This window comes from Varroa jacobsoni, unplaced genomic scaffold (genome assembly GCF_002532875.2).
Source record: "Varroa jacobsoni isolate VJ856 unplaced genomic scaffold, vjacob_1.0 contig02437, whole genome shotgun sequence".
NCBI classification, from domain to species: Eukaryota; Metazoa; Arthropoda; class Arachnida; order Mesostigmata; family Varroidae; genus Varroa; species Varroa jacobsoni.
This window is the reverse complement of record NW_019214816.1, coordinates 6241-27741: the sequence shown is the minus strand read 5'-3', so window position 1 is coordinate 27741 and position 21501 is coordinate 6241. Positions and strand designations below refer to the sequence as shown.

The window sequence follows — 21501 nt, the reverse complement described above, 5'->3', positions numbered from 1 at the left end:
TTTCGTTAGCGTTTTTCAACAACGCTACAAGCATCAGATAATTTGTTTATTGATAACATTTATTAAATCTTCCTGGTTCTTCGGTTCAGGGAATTCTTGTTGTGCATTGTGTATTCCTACTTTCCACCAGGCTGTTTTCGATTGTCTTATAGTTCAGATACGGTTAACTAAATAAAAGTACGAACACGCTTTGGGTAAACTTGCTTGGAAAGCTACCGTAATTTTACTCTCTGTATTCATCGTTACGTTTGATGAAAAAAATGAGCACAATGCGTTTGGCGTCTATAGTTAGTGATGCTATAATTTAGAGCCGAGGTCAATTATATACATTATCGTAATGATATTCTATAAAGAGGTTTTATTTATATGTAAATAGGCGGAGATTACGTCAAATAATATACTTGGGTTCTACTACTGAAGTATTGTACGGAACGGTCCTCTGCGTATGCGCCTTAGTTATCAATCATGGACCGATAGTAGACTGCTGGTAACAGAATACCTCTCCAAGTTTTTGTCTATTTTAGACTCCCGTAAACCTGAAACGTGTTTGCTAGTACGTCTCGATAATTCCGCAAATTTTTCATGGACCAGCTTGAGCGGCTATTAAATAGCGTCATCAGAATTTTATAATTTACATTCATTATAAAATAAATTTGGAATGGGTAATCTGCTTAGGCATTTTTCATTCGCCCATCGCTTCTTACTTTTGTGAATCTAAAGGGCTATTATTGTATTTTATAGAAAAGATGAGTAGCGGGGGGTTCCTTATTTTCCTTTTCGTTAAGCTATGTATACATTTTGACCCTATAAGGCGTAGCAAAAAGAGATTCTCAACTACTACCTATGATCAATAGACCAGTAAGTTGGCAACTCAGAAAAACTTTCTGCTTTTAAGTATCAGTAATTTGATTACCTTAAAATTGTCCAAAATGACGAAAAAGCCATCCATAGAACTACACTACAGTGGCAAAGCTAGAGACGATTGGCGAGTGAAGATACAGACAGAATAAACGCCGCCGACTGCAGCCAGTAATGTCACAATAGTACAACCGTACAGATAATTACGCTGCTGTCTGCATAAGCACTTCTAAATGGGCAACTGATTCAATGATCCTTTCAGAGGGGTGAGCCTATCGTGCGCGATGTGTGCAGAAATGTAATTGTTCGACACGTTGAGCTGTCGACAAACCGTTCAGACGGAAGGCGTATCATTGGCAATGTGAGTTCGTATTCTTGCCCGTGCGCAAATATATCAAGAACTTCAATACGAAAATTACAAACAACATCGGACTGGAGGAAATCGTTCTTTGTATTGACAAATATTCTAAGTTATAGATATACGCTTATGTCGTGTTGATCGCACACGAATCTTTCGGGGCACGTTAATGAGACTTGCTGATACATCATATATATATATATATTTATGCTTTCAGACATAAGTACATATGCTATAAATGATACAGGCATTCGTGGGGTACGCGTTCGAGCTGACAATTACTGATCATGCATTTTCTTTGCCATAACGTTCGGCGATCGCTACGACTCATGCCGAGTTCACGCAGCATTCGCTCGTCCTGCGTGCAACTTTGTGCTTCGCAATTTAGAGTGCAATAGATTCAGCGGGCAACCGGCCATCGTTGCACGCCATTGCCAGAGTCCTTTATCGGCTTTAACGCCCTCGCCTCCTTTTCTACTGTCATTATAGGTCCCGAACGCCTTTGATGGAAGTTTTCACAGTCCAGATCTGGCGGTTTCGTGCGGCAGGTAGCCGATTGCTCCCCGTATGAGTCTCATGTAATCTCCTTTTTGGTTAAATCTAATTCTTTTACTTGTGAGTCGGCTACCACAACATCTAGATCCACCCCAGACCACAAGGCGTTCTCGTAGGACTACATAGAGATGCATAAAAGTACTATGTATACGAGCAATGCTGATGCTTGTAGCGTTGCTTAACGACAGTACCAGACATACAGCTTAAAATACTTTGGTACTACTATATAAACAAGGATTCTACATGGACGCATAATTACCTTCATAAGAGCAAGCAACTCGCATTATTATTACTGTCATCGGAAATATACGCTATCGGCAATATCGGGTCAGTGTGTGGCCATGTTACTGCTACGCAGTATCTAACAATATTATATTAAGAAACTTGGAATAACACCGAAAATGTACAACTTGTACGACACAAAGAAGGACCTTTTGTTCAAGTCACACAAAAGTAGTTATGCAGTAGTATTCATATCTAGCGATTGTAAAAGCTTTGATGTGATCGACAGGAGCGGCTGCCTTCGGAAACGCGTGTACGGTTAAATGATTTTATTTGACTTAAGTAGTTGCTTAAATTATATCATCGTTAGTTTAATATGCGTCTTCTACAAATGCGGGTCATCTTGTACACAAGAACCTACCGTTACGTTCGTTTTGGCTGATGTCGCAAATTCAGTACATATGTTAGATTTTTCCTAGATGTATATAGATGTAATTATATATGAGCAAATATGTCTTCCAATGTTTATCGCTCGGTTCATATACGTTGTCATTTGTCCATGGTGTCTGCCAGTTCCTTGCAGGCCGCCCATCTCTTGACAGCTTCATCGAGTCACAGGGCCGTGGGAACACACGCCGAGACTACTTCGCGTTATGCTGTCTGCATGGCTGTGCCTAACGAAACGATGACGCACACAGTAAGGGAACCAGTTTAATAAGACAAACGCGTAACGGTAGCCTCCTTCTCTCGCCCATTCAATTAAAGCCGCAATAGCAGAAGACAGCAAAATAACAGTTGCACAGTAAAACATACTGTCACCAAAATAACCCCCAACTGCTCTTGTTTTCGTTGTCCCCACCTGACCCCACTAAGGCACACAAGAGCTATTTGCTTGCTTCTAATTAGATTCTCTATATCAACTAGGGCTCTAGTAACTCCTGCTAAATGGTGGAAATGCCCTTTTTGTTAAATAACAAAGATTATTAAAATTAGAGACTTTTCCTTATAATTTAGGGAACATTTTAGTAGGAACATTCATAGTACTTACTCTTAGTTGTACAACCGTTCACTTTGTAACTATTAAATCTTATCAGGTGAGTGCGCATCCTACACTATCTTATTCATTGTTCATTTGCGGCTACTCCCATAGTTTCGCTTACTTACTGTGTCGCCTTAACGCGTGATTTATACAGGATGGCGTACGTAATGATAAAGTGCTTTATGTGTGATAAAATAGAGAACGTTTTTATTAGACTATCAACGGAAATATCTCCAATAAAATCCACGGCCCTGTTCAATAAAGTATATTTATAATCGCCTTCTATGTCGGCTGAGGGGCTGCTGGATGTGCAAGATATCCAGATAGAATACAGCTTGTTCAAAAAAAAAATAGAAAAAAAAATAAAACAGAAAAAAAAATGCATTACGAGCCCAACAGAAGGCACTAAGGACTACGTCTGAATAAAATTTGTGTTCAAATCAAAGATGTATACGGTCCTGCGATATGAACCATTATTGAAGTAGCTTTATTATTACGCTATTGTGTTGATTTTTATTATCCTAGTACGAGCATCACATCACACTAGCCATTAATGTTGTACAACGATTTCGCCGTTTCACGCCATTCCCATCAAAGTACTTAAATATTAGCGATATTAGCGACTCTAGTTCTGCTGTTAATTTATATTACTAGGTCTTCAAAAGGAATCATCACTATTACCCTCCACTACGGCTCCACACTTCTCGACCAAAAGCACAAGGTAAGAGGAACCTTTTGCAATTCCTGCCAATTAAAGTTTCTTTATTAATTCAATTTTACCTATATGTATATATTATGTACATTAGCCCAAATGGCGATCTAACAGGAACTTCTCTCTAATCACTTCTCGCTATAATCACTATTCTTTCGGCTCTTATGAGTACAAAAGAACCCCGCTCTTTTTAAAAAAAAATAAGCCTTTTTTTTTCGCTTGTCCTTACTTGTTATCAATCTTTAGTATACTGTTCGCCCTTTCTGCGTTACCATCGTGCTGTTTTCGTGCATTCTCTGCTATGCACTTCGTCGAAGCCAGAACGCTACTAATGCAGTTTGGAAATAACGCTATGGCCGAAAAGGCTGTTTAAGAATGGTTTAGCAAATTTGAAAACAGTATCTAGGGCTGGAGAATACTTCCGCTTTGGCTGACCGTTTGATTTGAAGACGGCTGTCTAAAGGCACTCTTGAAGGAAGCCGGCCGTTAACCGGCCTAGGTTTTTTGGGCGTATACAGGGACTTGGGACTAGTGTACTCCACAGGCCTTCTTTGTTGTTCCATGTTAAAGCTTGTTTGAGGCGTAGTCGTGTTTTAGTAGAATAACAAAAAGTGCTACAATCCATGGTATTCAAGGGTAAACGTAAGCCAAGTGGTCCTTAAGCTTACTGGCTATCGTGTGAAAGAGCCTTTACACAAATCGCAGTTTGTGTGCAGTTTTTCTTCAGTGATGCTTCGGCTGCATTCTGTAAGGCTTTTCGAAATGCTACACTCCTTATTGGGTTGCGAAGCTTAAGCTGCAGACGTTAGGATTGGTCGTAAATAATAACCTAAAGCCACTATTGATCGTAGTAGTAGTCATGGGCACATTACCGACGAGATCAAGAACGACTAGAAGCCGACATGGTAGTCAGAAAGCACTGACGACCCTTAGGAGATCAGTTGATGAACTCGAACCTTAAGTGAACATGCGAAAAGCTGCCGCAATGGACCCCCCCCCCCTGGGGCCTTCTTAGCAGCGAGAAATTCTTTTAGACACGCAAGCACGGTAATTGGATAATTTCCTTTACTTACCAGAGTATGCGTTTGACAACAAGTGGGGATTGTCCAAAATACGGAAGCGTCTGCTAGCAATTGCAACGACAGGAGTTCAGTGAAGTTTTCATCAACATCCTTTTTGAATCGGAAGTTTCACCGCACGCGTCCTACGGGCTGTTATTAATATCCGAATATCTGCCAATTAGTCGAAAACCAGCGTATCTTAGGCGAATTCCAGGTCTCCAAGTCTCAGCCAGAAATGGACTCATCTGTTTATCCTCTAAAACTCGGCTACGTATTGGGGGGGCTGAAGTAACGGTTCTATTGTTACAAGTGATGATAAAATGGCTCATATAGACCTGGACTTCTAACGAACATGTGGTACAATCGTCAATTCTGCTCAGGAAAAAATAAAGGAACCAATTTACACGTCATGACTTGACACATAGTGCGTGAATTTAGTATAATGTAATGTATCAGAAGCCCAATTGCGGTGCTCTGTGCTGCCTCTTCCCTAAAAGCGCTGACGAGCTTGCAAATGGCCGCCGACATTGACGGTTTAATATGGCTTGCTTTCGCGTAAGTTGCTATTGTTATCGAATGTACATAGAACGTTTTGTGCAGAATGTTCTTGGGGGAGATGTTACATCCGAAACACTATATACCTTCCATCAGGCAACAAACGATATTAATTTAGCTTTGAGTGTTTTACGATATGGCCAATCTATTGGATGCCTGCATTAGATGCCATCGCGCATTTGCACTACGAATACCTATGCAAGAACACGCATGCATCGGTCGTCGAGTTGGCATTTTATTTACTTCCTTCTATTGTATTCCTTCAGTGTTACGTTGGTCAGCATCATTATCAGGGTGGTCATTATTTATATTATAATCTTTTTTAATTAGATATATTATTATTACTATTACTGCTTGCTCTGTGGAGCGTGCGGGGTGACCCCAGACTAGCTATCTACACGGAATACCAATATACAGTGTACAGCAGCAGTGTACATTAAATTAATCGTCATCACAAGGTACAGCAGGACAAAGTATGAAGAACAACAGGAAAGCTGGACAATGCAAAATCAAGCGAGTTCGGGCGGAAAGCCCCTTGCCGACAAGCCAACTCTTGTTGAAATAAATATATGTTACATATTATATAATCAAGTCACATCGATACAAATTTATTTTTTGCTAAGTGAAACATTACATTGTTAGACGAGCAATAGTCGTAGGAAGAATCATTATTTACGATCGTGTAAATAGGCGGATGTTCTCTATCCGATCATACGGTATACGATTGTTGCTACTGCTATGGAAGTGATCGTATCTACCGCGCAGCTCTGCGTCCCACTTCACCTTTACTCATTTAAGCAATCGGCGTTCGGCTGCACGTCAGGTCGCGCAACACATCGGCTGGCTCTTTTTCTCTTAGGTGTTATTTTGTGTTAATTTTCGTCGATTGTTATTACACTGTGTCATCCGATGTGTAAGAGACTTGCTGTGTTTATATATAATGATGGATGTATTATACGTATCGAATATGAGAACGACGACGATGATGACGACGTACTGTTGATGGCTTTATCCAGCTGGTCTCGATTTTGTTGCTCTCATCAGCTGGCCCGTTGTTGCCATGTCTTTCTTTTCGCATGGCGGCCGAGAATGATACGAATCATCTAGATACTGTTCCAGTGTTTGCGTGTCTCTCATTGCTTGCCCCTTTCTGAGAACTGGATTACCCCATCTAAATTGAACATGTTGCCGACGACGTCGTGGACAAATATCAATAATGCAAAATACAATACGCTTGTGGAACTTGCCGCCATTTTTCAAAGTGATAAGAAATTATCTTATCAGTACAATTGTTTCGCACAGCACTGCGGCCACTGGCATCGATCACGAACTATTATAGTTCGTTGTAAATTCTATTTCGGCGTCTGTGGTCAGAGATAGTGAAAATTAGGAAATCTAACGACGCGCCCTATTAGTCTATAGATCTATTGTGATAACTTATTTTGCTCCGGCACGTGTTATGGCCAACCTCATGCTTGGTTCCTGCAATTTGTCTTACAATGTTTAAACGAATATGATGCGGGTGGTATCTCATCACTCACGCAAAAGTTAGAGTCAGCATTTGCTAGTGGTACTTGCTCAGTATCGATTAGTAAACCGTTTCACAGTAATAGAGTAATTAGTTACGATTTTTTTAACTTCCCAAGCGAAGCGCGTGATCCTCAATGTTGTCGTTCCTTTTTGTTCATGACGTCCACGTATAGTCGACGTACAATTCGCCGTAGTGAACTGGGCACGTTTTTGCGTCGCCTAGGACCTCTTCAGCATCTATTGCTCTTATTAGTATTCACTCGACAATAGTGTTAGTGTTATTTTACTTTTGTCATCATAATTGACACTATGGCTAGGACAGACATTATCAGCAGCAGTATCACAATCGTCATCTTCATAATTCTACTTGTAATTTGCCGGGTTTGCGTACATGTGTGTGTGTCTGCATCAAACGTTTCGCCCACAACAACTCTCGTCAAGTAAAGAAGACAAGATCTTTTCATGATCCGTCCGCACGTACCAACTTAATAAGCCGTAACGGCTTCATTGGGACTTGTCGAACACCTAAAATACTATAGCTTATGTTCTGTTAGTTAAATGATGGTCGTTCCTATAAATTTAGACGATGTCAACATTTTTAGCCATTTAACCCTTTCTTGTAACGTGCAATGTATGTATGTATGTATGTATGTATGTATGTATGCATGCATGCATGTTCGTACACCCGTGTTCTCAAAGTGTGCACAGCTTGTCAAGTTGCCTGCTGTATGCGTTCGAAAAACACACAAAATTGTAATAATATAACACAATGCACGATCGTCAAATGTCATCATGAAAACTTTGTTTACTCTGTACTCCATAGCACTTACTCTCCGATTCAAGATTACTAATTACGTTTCAATTAATCGTCATGTTTGCGTGAAATCATCCCATGCTTTCGTTTTATCCCTGGCCTGATACGGAGCAAGTTTCGGCACCCTGTGTACGCTACATTCCACTCATTGATAGAATTGTATCATTTTCCTACATTGATACCCTATATATGCGTAATAGCTATAATAATAATAAAAATACTATTTGTTTTTGTTAATATTGCCAGTGACAGTGCGAGAGAGATCGACCGACTATGAGCAATTGTTGTGAAATTCCGCCGTCTATTTTGCCGTGAGTGTTGTGTGCTTGTATGTGTGCGGGTGTGCACCTCTACGACGCTTCTTATTGTTTATTTGTATCAGTTTCCGCACGCCCATGTTTATGTAATCACTACTATTAGCATTACCATAATTACTAATATAATAACAGGTTACGTTGTTACACGTTTCACGTGACTAGAGGCTTCCGGCTTGAAGCGCTGACAAGCTGAAGGCAGTTATACCCACTTGAGATGGTTTACCTCGCATCGCAGGCGAACTACCGTCACAGACGCACTCGTTATGTTTAACTTGTTTGTGCTACGATTTCGAATTTGAATCTTCTCCTATTTCCCGCCTGGCGAATGATAGTTTCTAAGGGATTCTTGGACTGGACGGTCGTCCCGTACACAGAAACGCCATTTCCGGTATCTGGCAATGAATCACCGCATCGCTGCGCATTGTTCACCGGGCTCCAACACTGTCCTATAAGCTCCTCCACAGGGAATAATGATAATTCACTTGGTTCGTGGTAGAAAGATATTCGTAAATATTGAACATGAAATAAGCCCCTGTTAATTAAATAACCGCTTGTTAGGTGGTCAAATATGTATCTTGTATAGCTACACTGTGTCTAAATAAAGGCAGTACTTTATTTTGTCATCATCAACTCACTGCCTAAAAATTGTTATCATATAATTAGTTGTTTATAGTAACAGCTGAAAAGTGAGTGTTACCATTTTTGCTTTTATTAAATAATCTAGTATTTTTTTTTTCTTTCTTCTGAGTTGCGGTCTAATCGCTATCTACCGTGGCTTACTCCCTCGTCGAGACCACCCCTTACACACTTCACACCACATCAAGTTATATTGATTGATTCATTCTAGCGTTTTTCATCGCCCTGAGTCGCGATCATATAAAAGGGTCTGTAGGGATAAATATTGCACGGTGGTTGTCGGAAATGATCGGCCAAGACTTGTCGTTTCACTTTTGCCGTTCGGACTTCCATTGTCAAAATATTGATATAATGATAATTTAATAAGCCGTTTTATTATGTAACTTCCTTACCAATGATAACTTTCGTGCTAAGTTTATACCTGAGTCCATTGTTGTCAGTAATAGAAATTGTGTCAAAGGTAAAACTAATTAGTCTCAAACCCTTTGGACAGAGAGAAAGAAATGCATCGTTGCACAGACCGTCCAATCGGTTACACCACAGGATTTAAAAATAAGTCTAGATTTAGAATTGTTTCGTGCGAAACACCTCCATGGACTTCCTCCCTCTGATCAGATATCGGATTCGCCTTCGGAACGATACCTGCCTTCCGCTCTGATCGGTCTTTCAGCAAGCAATATAAGAGAGACGCGAACGTAATTCCAATAAACGTGCTATTTCTATGTGTGGCGCTGACTCAGGGCGTTCCCCCAGTTAGTGTTGCGGCTTTTCGGTTCATAAACATACGAATATAACGTTGTCTTCGTATACAAGCGTGCTGATACGTCGACACGCCTATGCTTGTTTGTGGATGGTTGTTTCGATGGGTGTTAATGTGTGTCTATGCACTAAATCTTCTTCCTATGATTGTTTGTACTATTCGAGCGCGCACGCCGAGCTATTCATCATTATTATTATTATCAGTGATCAGTATTGGTATGATTATTGTTATTATTATTATTATTATTATTATTATCTAGTACTCTTCAGCGAGTCCCTTAGGAAATCAAAACTACATCTGATCTACGGTCTACGGTGAATCGTCTAGGTTATTGGGTTGAGGGGCTGTGAGAAAAGTCGACATTGGCGCTTTTTCGATTCTCATTCACAATTCTATGTACTCAGACACATTTATCGCCTCGTCACCGTCGTCATACATTTTTGCTGTAATTAAGCACAGGTATTTGTCTGCCATACAGTCTTTAACTGTGGTTTCTGCCCATACTTTTGTCGCTTTGACGCTGATTGAAGTAATAATCATTATCATCGTCATCGTCATTGACGACGTTCGGCTACTATAGCACTACTGGCAAGCTCACTTTAGGATCATCTGCATACATGTTTCTAAGTCAAAATGGATAATAGGTATTGTTGCTATAGAGATGTCTATGGTTTCAAACAGGATGGATCTACATCATGGGTCTGGTAGTAGTACTAAATGTGGCATAACTTTGCTACTTTTGTTCATAGCATTATTCGACTAGCAAAAACTGTGCATAACCGTATTTTATGATCCACTAACGGGCTCACCCGACGTGTTCTTCATTTGGAGAAGACGGCTTTGAGCGGTACAGGAATTACTTTTAATGTGGCAACGATTCATCAGACGAGCCATTTCTCGCCTTAAGGGCTATAAGGAAAAAAGCAAGGGAACAATGCATTCAACTGAGGAAATATAGACGAAGTTAACACTAGCTTGTTCTTCCATTGAGAGGGATACGAACGGTCAACCCTGGAAGCTTACTAAATATGAAGAAAGAAAAGCAATGGTATTATGTTGTGGGTGTTCGTCGAAAATGGTGGATTGTGCTGAAAAGGGGGGTGCAAATCAGTTGGGTCAAGATTGTGTTCAGGTGCTTTCCTCTCTTGTCATTTGCAAAAAAGCTGAAATAGCGTTGGCTGCTTCTCATTCTTTCAGTTGACTGGGAGGCAGCCAAGCGAGCAGCGGTAAAGTAGGGGGACCGTCAACGGATTTGGCACATATTCGTTCGCCTCATGGCGTTATTCCTTCGCGATAGGCCAGCACTTGAACGTCTCGCCTTTCTAAGCAAATCACTCGCCAATCGAGCCTAGAGAACGTCAGGGCAAGCAGATATGCCTAGTCACCGGTTGGTCTGTCATTTATCATCGGTAGAGATCGAAATTCACGTAGTTTTTCTCTTGTTCTCTCTCTCTCTCTCTCTCTCTCTCTCTCTCTCTCACTCACTTTCTCCCTTTCTCTCTTTCGTTCTTTCATGCGTATATTCAGTCGTACCAAAGGCCCACAAACTCACCGGGTCCTATATAAGGATAAATCGCGCATAATTTACACAAAAACACACGTCTCACAACAGTGTAGCACATGCATTAATAATAGTAGTTCATTTGCGACGCATTAGACGCTATTAGCACCTGCGTTGCAGACACTATACCGTCTGTTCGTCTGCTTTTCTTTCTGCCTTTCACCCTCATACACGCACACACAGGCGAGCACTCACAAGTAATTCCCTCTTTCTTAACCAATTACGTTCCCATTTTGTGATACACTTGGTAGGGGCGCGCCGGCCCAGAATCGACATTTACATCATTCATACAGGCATTAGGTAGTTCGTCCTCAATTATCTGTTAAACTAAATGTTTCTTATATGTATATGCGCCAAGACCGAGCTTTCTTAAATTACACCAATGGCGTTGCTTCGGCAACTGTCGTAACCCAACTATTATCTGTAATACATAATAGGTAGATCAACACACTTCAGTCATAAATTTGCTACCCAATCGACCCATAGATTCGCTTTATGTTCATCATCATCATCATCATTACAGTTTGTCAAATAATTTGCGTGAAGTGCAACCTATCAGCATTTGTATGTTTACTAAACAGATACAAAAAAGATAGCGTTCTGGTGAGGCGAGAATCTGAGATTTAGTTGAATATATTTAGCTTTTTTGCAGACTCGTCTCATAGCGAAGTACCGAGTCTGCAATAGGATGCCACCCTTCCTTCTATGTTGTCCTGTGTCCACTTTCGTTCTCCTTAGTTGGCAATAACTATTTATACCTGTCTCTCAATCATCATCAATTTACCATTATCCTTATATTTAGCCAATCAATCACTCGCTCAGTCAGTCAACTGATAAATTAATAATCCATCAATGAATCGACCGGTAAAAATGATACTCTTCCTCCTCAAATAGCGGCAGGATGGCCAAAGTGATTTGCGGACACGTCACGTATGTTTGTCACGCGCCTATTCCTTATTTCATTTCACTCGTTGCCTAATATATATATATATATATATATATATATATATATATATAGAGTCGCTTACTAGATCTCATCAACGCGCAACACGTGTATGGTCAACTGTTATGATTATTTTTTTTTGTGATCCTTAACAGCATCTGGTTGGTTGCATGATGCTGATTCTCGGCACACAGAGCGGATACGTCCAAAAAGTCCGTCATGCAGGAATCTATTTGCTTCTTAACTGCAGGCAGCATGCTGTGCCGCGTAAAACGGTCCATCCTCTACGTCAGAGTAAACTGCCGTTGTGAGGTAGCTGATCGGATTAACTGATCACCCAACTGACGGAGTGACCCTTCCAATGGCCAATGTCTTAATTAAATATCTGTCAAGTGTCTTCGGAAGCAGTTTGTAAAAGCACTTGGTCGGAAAGCATTTTCATCTCATTGCGGGGCATTTGTGGCCGTTGTCCCATTTGGAGCAACACAGGTTGCATTGCCCCCAGGAGCACCACCAGCCACGGACGAACACGAACCTAAAAATTCGTAAAAATTGATATGTATTACGCAGGGCAATTCCGTAACGTACGCAACACACGACCAAAGTCGGCTAGATAAGAGCTGCCAGAAAACGTTACTCAGGAGCACCAATGTTCACCAAAAAACGAATGTAATAGCTAGTTCCGTATACATGCAAGACATGAAGTGTACCAATTATATAATTTGGTTGCGTAATAAATACATACATACATACATACACCACGAAAATTATTTTAGTTCGAACAACTAAATACCATTCTCTAACGATGGAACGCGCTGGGTTTAAACGGTTAAGGGCGTTATCTGTTTTTGTTTGCGTTAATCGAAAACGGTGTCGTTAGCAGCTGTAGCTGATACAAACAGCTAAAAACATCCGACTAGATAACTTTCTATATCTAACTCCGCACGGAGAACGCTATTTAACCCAAAAACTGTAGATCGAGAAGAGCATGGTTCTCAAAGGCCGTTATAATGCAAAATGGAGAATGTGTGAATGTCTCTATAACAATAGCCCCACGAGTTGGATTAAATGGGACTTACCCAGAAAGTACCTATAGATAACACTATAGACTCAGACTGTTTGTTAACTGGTATGTACTTTGAGATCAAGCTTTGAGTAAATATAGCAGGAGGCCACATGCTCCGTTGAATAAAGTAAATTAAAAACTAAAGAAAAAGTAAAAAAAGAAAAAAGGCCACAAGTAAAAACGACTATGGTGGCCGCGTTTAATACGCTCAGTTGAAATTCTGTCGCCTTTTTACATCTTGCGGTCTAACCGCGCCTTAGTATAACTTAGGCTCGTGTGTGTTTTTATTTGTAAGCTTGTTGGTTATCACAGTAGAAGATTTTGAGCGTAGTCCGGCTACAAATTATTCCGAAATCGATGTTTGAAACGCTGCGTTTCCTGAATCTATTTTTACAACAGCAGCGTTACAATGGTAACACTACTATCAGCCCGATCATAAAATTATTTACAGCTGTGACAGGTAAACAATGTCAGAGTTTTACATGTTCTAACGATAGTCAGATGAGTCTGCACGTTAGGATCTTGACTATATGCGTAGTTTTACAGCGCTCGTTGCAAATTGACGTATAGGTCCATGCAGAGATTGGCTTGGTATCGTACTTCCATCTTGAGCCTTGAGCTTGATCGTGTTTGTACTAGATATAAGTTTTCCCCAAATCGGTTGTGACGGATTGTTTGTTTAACCAAGCCTAAAATCGAAAACATTTTTTTTCGCTTGCTGGATATCGGACAGCTATGATATTAACAACTGTCAGTTACGCTCCTTCGGTGACTGACTGACTGACTGACTGTTTCGGCCATCTGGATTTCAAAATGATTACCCTTTCATCAATAGCCTCCTGTAATAAGCATTATCATTAATAATAAATAATCATAATTACCAGTAACAGCGGGTGTCGTGGGCGGCAACGCAACGACATTGGCAGCGGCAGTTGTCTGCTGACCCGAGGCGTTATGTGCAGTGCCGGTTCCAGAGGCTGACACAACGTTAGCTTGTGCACAACCCTGCGAACCTTGCGACCCTTGTCGCTCGAGTCCTGCCGAACACGACGCTCCAAGCGTATTGTGCCTCTGTTCATATTCGCATACCTGTAACACACAAGCCAAGAATAGAATATGAGAGGACCTAATAAGTTTTGCGAAATATTCTAACTACCGCCTTTTACCTAGTCTAAGCATTAATTCGAAAATTATATTTCAGTATGCGCAAATCATAATACCTCTTGATAAATAAGTGCTTTCCACTGATCCACTGTATGCTCGCGTTCGTCCACGGAGTGATCATACGATGCCGGCGCAGGCGCGTTAACCTCCTCCTCGTCGTACCTATTTGATAAAATGTTTCGAATTTGGTTGCTTACTTGTGTAATGAAACAACCCTATCGCCAAACTATCAAACGAAATTGATGGTTTTCCGTCTGTCAAAGAAGAAGAGGAGCGCGCAGTGAAGCTTCATTGTTTACGGAGGGATAATAGTAAGGCATTATTTGCGGATCAAGAGATATGTTACTAACCAAATATTAATATACGGATGCTCGAGGGCCTGATCGACAGAAATCCGTTTGTCGGGATCGACCACCAGCATCTTTGAAAGTAGGTCGCGAGCCTGGGTGGCTTTAAGCCTACTGTGCTCTCCAGAATCGCCGGGGAATAGTACGTCCGGAAAAAGCTTTTCGAACGAATAGCCCGCATAGCGCGGTCTGTTCTCGACGTAATTGCGCACAGTGGGCTGCAGCCTTCGCATGAAGTCCCGGCTCGGTGTGCCTAGTTGTTCAATGATCTTGTTCCACTGATCGATGTGGTCACTACCTGGGAACAACACTGCTCCCCGAATCATTTCTCCCATGATGCAACCCACCGACCAAATGTCCACATTCTCCTTATATCCCATACCTGGATAAGCATCGTATATACACATATAATGCATTGGGTTGTGCACCATACATAAGCCCTAATGTGTAGGTTATCTGATAATATTACAGTTACCCAATAAGATATAGTATTATGGACGTATCGTAATGAAAAGCTCAAGAGTACGAGGCTACTCACCTAATATGACCTCAGGGGCTCGATAGTACCTTGTTACTACGTATGGCGTCATCATGAAACTCGTTCCTGCTGTTCGCGCCAGCCCGAAGTCCAAGATCTTCAAAGTACAGTCACTCTTTACCACGATGTTGGACGGTTTCAGATCACGATGGATTATACCTGTGCATTAGCCAATAAAACGAAATAACATAGGGTAGTTAACGATTAGTCTCTACCCTGGACCCCGTCTCGGGCAAATTAAACATAACGAACATTATTAGAACAGTAAAACATGACATTCAATAGGATCCTCACCGGCGGAGTGAAGGTGCTTAATCCCACAAAGCATTTGATAAAGAAGGTAAGACATCCTCTCATGATCCAAGTCCATCTGTATCACCTGTAGCATTTAGTAGAACATGAATTAAAGGCGAAAAGCGTGTGTGCAGCATCAGCTGGTAAGGTCGTCTATAATGATTTATTGTATTTGTTACGTAAAAACTAATTTATCAGCTGCGAGCAGCGGTAAGTGTGGCTGCTAACGTCTCGCAAGAGGCACGCTATTCGTCAGAATCAGTTACCTGGCAAAGGTTCGCATCCATTAGTTCCATGACGAGATACATATCGCTGAACTCCTCCAGGGACTGTTGCGGGGTGAACGCGTTCAGCAGGCCTTTGCCAAACCAACACAAACAATAAATCAGGAATAGGTATTATCTTTTTAATGAGATTACTCGGAGCACTTTTCACGACCACTATGTTTGTCCATATTGTTTCAGTTAAACAAATTGTGAACTAACATTTTTGGCAGTTTACTTTTTTTTTGAATCACATGTTATTTAGCAAACATGCGGTGCTTGTAAGTTACGAATGAATGATGTTTAAAGCTAGCAGAATATGTGCCACGCAAACGTAAGCCCTAGAGAAATTGCAAAAGTTTATATGCTTAAGTTTTAGGGAAATCGAGTCTATGGAAAAATTTACATGTTATCATTTCCCTGCCGAGTAAAATTTTAGTACAGATTAAATAGGTACCTATAATGTTCTTGTGCGAAACAAGCTTCATGAGCTTGAACTCGCGATAAGCGCGTTTGGCGTGAGTGACATTCTGGAACGGTCGCGAGAGCTTTTTGATCGCCACGTTTTTGCCGGTCATCGAGTCGTATGCCGCGCTACGTAAAGGAAAAGCAACGATGCCAAAGCTACGTTAGTCATTTCAACGGAGCTTCTATAGGATAGTGTGGAATACAAGCAGGTATGTACAACAAGGCATCATCAAGGTAAAACCACCCGTTAGCCTCTGCTCGGAAATTGCTGATGTCTGTTTTCTAGCATTGTTTCCTATTGTATTTGTATTGCGATAGGTTCGTTGCAGACATGCCGCCAAACTTCAAATATTAAACCCTTTTTCCCACTTTCACCTTTACGTTTCGAGCTCTATATTTGGTATCGCGGTTGGACATTCCGTCAAACGGCAGACTCACCACACAGCTTGAAACGAAGTCTGTTTGTACCCGAGTTCGAACCTAGGGCAGAACGCGTCCTTAAGACAAGTAGGCAAATACGTTACTCACTAAGCTATTTTATATGATGGTTAAATCGTTTGTAAACAGATGACAGCGTGCAACAGCAGAAGAGCAAACAAAAATTTTACTTCGATGCTGCAAAACTTGGTCTACTTTGACGACCCTTTCCAAGCTCTACCGATTCAAACAGCTACACTCGTTTGAATAATATAGTAATAGATGTTGCTGACATCATCAAGAAAAACCTTTAACTTTCTGAAGTAGAGTGGTCAAATTAGCGAAGTTTTTTTTCAGTGCGATACAGTTGATGAAAAACTGACATCCTTAAAAGCCTCAAGCCAAAACTGATTCGGGGGAACCGAACGAGAGGTAAAAAGGGAGCTATTGACAAAGATACCAGTAAAAAAAAAGAGGGACTTCTAGCCAAACAGTGCAGAACGATGATTGTCTGGAACTTTGCAAATACCCTACAAAATGACCGTATCAATTTTATTGGCAACAATATAAAATATGTGCCTGGGACTGCTAATATAAAAGGGTCCATATTGTGCAACAGCAATTTTATGTCGCTAAAATTCTTAAGTCATTATCATAGATCACATGTCGCTCATCACCGACTTGAATTAAGAATCCCTAAACTTTATTCAGCTACTGCTTCCCGGCGGACGGAACAAGCGCTTGGCAGAAAAGCTAGATTTAAGGGACGGAGCCATGTATACATGCCACAGACGGCACTTACCTAGGAACTAGCGAAGGGACAAGCATCATGTACACTTTACAATTATCGATACTACGTACAAATATGTCATCCTTTTTTGATGGTCTATAACATTTCTTAATAAGTTTCACATCTAAGTAAGTATTATGTATGTAGTATTGGGTTATTAGAACTAGACGCAGCTCCCAATGACTAGCGAATTCTCGTACAGCTCCGTTTGTCCGCGATCAGAATAGGGCCGCAATGGGCGTGAAATTTCGAAGCCCATATTTATTTACTTCTACGACATTTATTTCGCGTGGATGTTTTTCCTTACTAGGAATAAACAGAGTTGCGTGACTTTTTTTTATGAAGTAAGCTAACTTTAGCGGAGCTAAGTGTGGGTACGGTATTTAGGATACTTAGAGCGAACTCTTTAAGTACACGATTCTTCCATTCCGTTTACGTTTATACTAAGAGCCCTGATCTTTGGAAAAAAGAGAAACTAAAGAGATTCGAACACGAATCAGTGAATATTTCATAAGTACCGCGATATCTAATTGTGTAAGATACACTGGCCAATTATTCTAACCTGCACTGCTTTCAGAGAATAAAACTGCTCATTGCAGTCTAAATTGTTCTTCTAAAAAGTGTTTCTAAACACTTCCGCGACCAGTATCTGAAATTCTTGAGGCTGCTGTCCCTAAAACTTGAATGGCACAAAAGGACTAGCAGATTTTTTTATGCGGGCAGAGAGCATTAAAATAGGAGCCCTTTAGAGGGCGTATTCTATATGCTTTTCATGCATGCCTGATAACGGCTTATACAGTTAACCTTAGTTGAGAGGTCAAGGCTTTAGCCAATAGAGTTCCAAAACAGCCATATTGATATTACAATATCTGTTAGAAGCATTGTTATAGCAAGGATACCCTGCACTAGACGCGCCACGTAGTGTTGAACTTCTCAGCTGTGAATCTATACCGGAAAGCAGTGACCGGCAATTTAGGTCTTACGCAAAAATTGGGCTGACCTTATTCTTCCTTTTCATATTTTACATGTCTGTTGCGTCTTGCTGTATAAGTGCGTTGATTTGAACTGTATAAAACCGCTACAAAGTACCATTAACCCTTGTCTAAATCAATACAAAAGCTATGCATTGGTATTATCGTATGGCATCAAAAATGTTATCATTCGTAGTTTTCTAAAGTAGAATCGTCGAATAGAACCAAATCAGCTTACAATGCCATAACAGTGTGTGACAAACTGCACCGAGGTACTTCAAAAGAGCCTTTGTCGGTGCCAACATTCTGGTGTACGTACACGCTACGACTCCCAGGTCATGAGCGTTGCCTATACTTGATAAGTATACATTCCTGCTTTGCATTGGAAAGTAAGTACAAGTATTTCTTCACGAAGAAACGTTGACATACGACGCTCTGCTATATTTTACTATTATGTCCATGAAAAGCTATGGGACTTCTGTATAGCGATCTGGCATGCAGATTTGCGTGTTGGTCACACGCTTTTTCACGCAGTCCTTTTCCAGCCATGATATAAAGAAGGGTTGATCAATACACGTTGCGACTAAATGCATCTAGGAATGTTCAATGTTTGAAACGCTGGAAATAGGTGGCAGGCTCTGTAGAGGTCGGCCGATATCCTATTCGCTAGGCTTAAAGGTCAAAAGCACTTTCGAGGTCCTTACAAATTTGAGCCCTATATGGTTCAGGTAAATGTAATTTATAATTACCAAAATGTGCGCACAGTAAGGAATTTATATCCATCATGGACGTTATAATAATGGCTGTAATACTGTCATAGAGGTGCTACTCTCTTAAGGCACCGTTTAGAGCCTAATTAATCATTATGAAAAATACTTCTATAGACTAGGTTATAGCATTATATAGTGCAAAATTAATTAGATAGAAAATTATTAGTTGTTCAATTTTTCGACAATTCACTTATAAAAAATCTGTGATGTACCGGCGCTCTTTTTCAGCTGGAAGTTACGGGACTTACCACACGATACCCTGCGCGCCGGACCCGATTGACTTTAGGTTCTGATAGCGGCGCAGGATGGTGAACGTCGTATCTCCCACCTCGACCGTATAGAAAAGTGACGATGCCTTCACGCCGGACGTCGGTAGCGTCACCGCCATTGCCATCGTCGAGTACAAGTGAGCCTCTGGAGCAGAAGAGAATAATAACAACGACGACGACGAGAACGCTTTAACTTAATGCGTGTTTGAGCTCCGTTCTGCCAGATCGATGATCTGGAGTGAACTGAGATTTCAGTTGCCAGCGACCACCGACTGCTGACCGATCGATGATCGCCTGGCCTCCGTGGCTCAGGTATCGTTACCGCCGATTGATACGGCGGCCTTGCCTCTATAAAATGAAACAAAGGAACAGAATAAAATCGGATCAGCTTCATTGATCGGTAAACCGACACAACATTTACCTGAGCTGTATTTCTCGGATTTATGGCAGCTAAAACAATTTAGATTATGTTCAGTGATAGCGAATCGATAACACCGAGACACAGTGTATACTTTATATCCTCTAGTGATTAATGTTAGAAGATTTCTACTATAATTTTTTGATAAGTTTGTGTCGCGAAGTTTTTCGCTGTTGTTGGGCAAGCCCATTTGACCAGGTCAAGATCCTTCTAGAAGGACTTTAGTCATTCATCAGATTGTCCGTCACATTTCAAAAATGCTCAAAATTTCACAATGAAAACATTTGAAGATACACGAAATCTGCCAGAGCTTTACTGATGCAAAAAAAAAGGACTACGAAATTCAGTTCTGTGGAAAATGTTCTCCTTGTGTTCTGTAATGGAAGGAGAGAGAATCTAATTGTTGTTATTGCTGCAAATGATATTCCTGAATACTAACAGCACAGGCATAAGCTAGCGCTTTCTGTTGAGCTGTATGCTGTCACGTATTGTGGTGGCTATCGTCGGAGCGAGCATTTACTTGGACCGTGCGAGCGAGCGAACGAACGAGCGTGCCTCGTGCGGACTTCACAAAAAGAATAAAATTTGCTGTTGTGCCCACCAGAGAATTCAGTAGCAAGAACGACCGGGTTGGCACAAGCTTCGTGCACGAGACGTTTTGCCCGGCCCGAGGGCAGACCAGGCAGAAGGACGACGGTTCATCTGAAATAGCACGAAGGAAATCGGACAATGCAGATAGACGAAGAACAAAACGAACGCGGTTAACGAAATAAAGGCTAATAGCTTATATCGTGTCTCTTCTAATAATGATGCTATCTATATGAATGTACCGATATTGTTGTTAGCGTTACTGCTGTTATTGTTGTAAGAGTATTATTTTTATTTGAGCGATACGAGACGATCGTCGTGCTGTTTAACCTATTACTATGAATAGAAAACAGAAAATCACATGTTGTATTTTTGGCCCAATGTAATTATTTCAAGATAAAATAAACACATCTTTATAAACAGAAACGCCTTTAGTATGTGTACAGTGATAAGAAAATGCGAAAGTATACCACATATCCTCTTGCGTTCTTCTGTAACGTTTGACTAACAGCCCCTGTTAGGTTATGTAGTCGTTACCTTGCCAGATTCATTTAAAAACGTTTCGAAAATATGGAGCAGTCTATCGACGCGCCATAAGTATTGGAGTAGAGAAATTGCTTAAGGTAACGACTTGCCGCTTCCACTGCTACTCGATACGACTCTTACTATACTCCATTGGATAGAGACTCCAATGATGTTCTAATACGCGGACCAATTAGAATTCTAACTTATCATCCTATCAACGCTAATCACAGAACGCAGGCTGGACACCTACAAATCAACGGGTGGATGTTCCAAAAAACTATTACCTTTTCAAAAAATTGGTGGAAACCGTTGGAAAGTATTGCAGTATGTCAAAGCAGTGTCGGCACTCAGACATTTAAAATGAAAGCAGGTGTCCTAAGGCCTGCTCGGCGAGAATAGAGATTTCGCATGGAGCAAAAAAAATATCGAAAGCATGGTCCCTCGATGTTTTATTTTTTAGGATTTTTTGAGCAAGAGGCGTCAAAAGGTTACCGTAGGGATAACCGACTTGTCGCGGCTAACCGTTCGTAGCGGCATCGCTCTTTGAGCCTTCGATATCCGCTCTTCAGGTCATCGCGAAGAATTGTTGTATTGGGGTTTGTTAATTTCTACTTTCAAACTTTTTCAGGCACCCAAATGTATTACGCTTATTGTTTTCCTTTTGGTAGGCTCTATAGTTCGAGTGTATATTA

The 21501-nt window shown here is 40.9% G+C and overlaps 1 protein-coding gene across 3 annotated transcripts; it reads right to left on the bottom strand.

Moving 5' to 3' along the window:
- Positions 1-1301: 1301 nt before the first annotated feature.
- bsk (mitogen-activated protein kinase dJNK) lies at positions 1302-21061 on the bottom strand. 3 transcript variants are annotated; one of them, XM_022853994.2, is made up of 10 exons: positions 20136-21058; positions 19258-19626; positions 16051-16187; positions 15597-15688; positions 15331-15415; positions 15037-15195; positions 14502-14880; positions 14208-14313; positions 13869-14076; positions 1302-2667 (listed from the first exon to the last, which is right to left on the bottom strand). In XM_022853994.2, the coding sequence occupies exons 2-10, from the start codon at positions 19401-19403 to the stop codon at positions 2645-2647; spliced, it is 1335 nt and encodes a 444-aa protein (XP_022709729.1). In that variant the 5' UTR covers positions 19404-19626; positions 20136-21058; the 3' UTR covers positions 1302-2644. The 3 variants fall into 3 exon arrangements, with proteins under 3 accessions (XP_022709729.1, XP_022709728.1, XP_022709725.1); XM_022853993.2 differs by lacking the exon at positions 1302-2667 and adding an exon at positions 5576-12456 and having other exon boundaries at positions 20136-21034; XM_022853990.2 differs by lacking the exon at positions 1302-2667 and adding an exon at positions 13184-13676 and having other exon boundaries at positions 20136-21061.
- Between the last annotated feature and the right edge of the window lie 440 nt (positions 21062-21501).

Bases quoted from the DNA above. Each gene is read 5' to 3' on its own strand.
- bsk (XM_022853990.2), bottom strand. From the start codon at position 19,403: ATGGCAATGGCGGTGACGCTACCGACGTCCGGCGTGAAGGCATCGTCA. The intron at 15,416-15,596 runs GTAACTGATTCT...TAAATGCTACAG, and splicing joins TGGATGCGAACCTTTGCCAG to GTGATACAGATGGACTTGGA. The intron at 13,677-13,868 runs GTAATTATGATT...TTTCGATTTTAG, and splicing joins CACGACACCCGCTGTTACTG to GCTTGGTTAAACAAACAATC.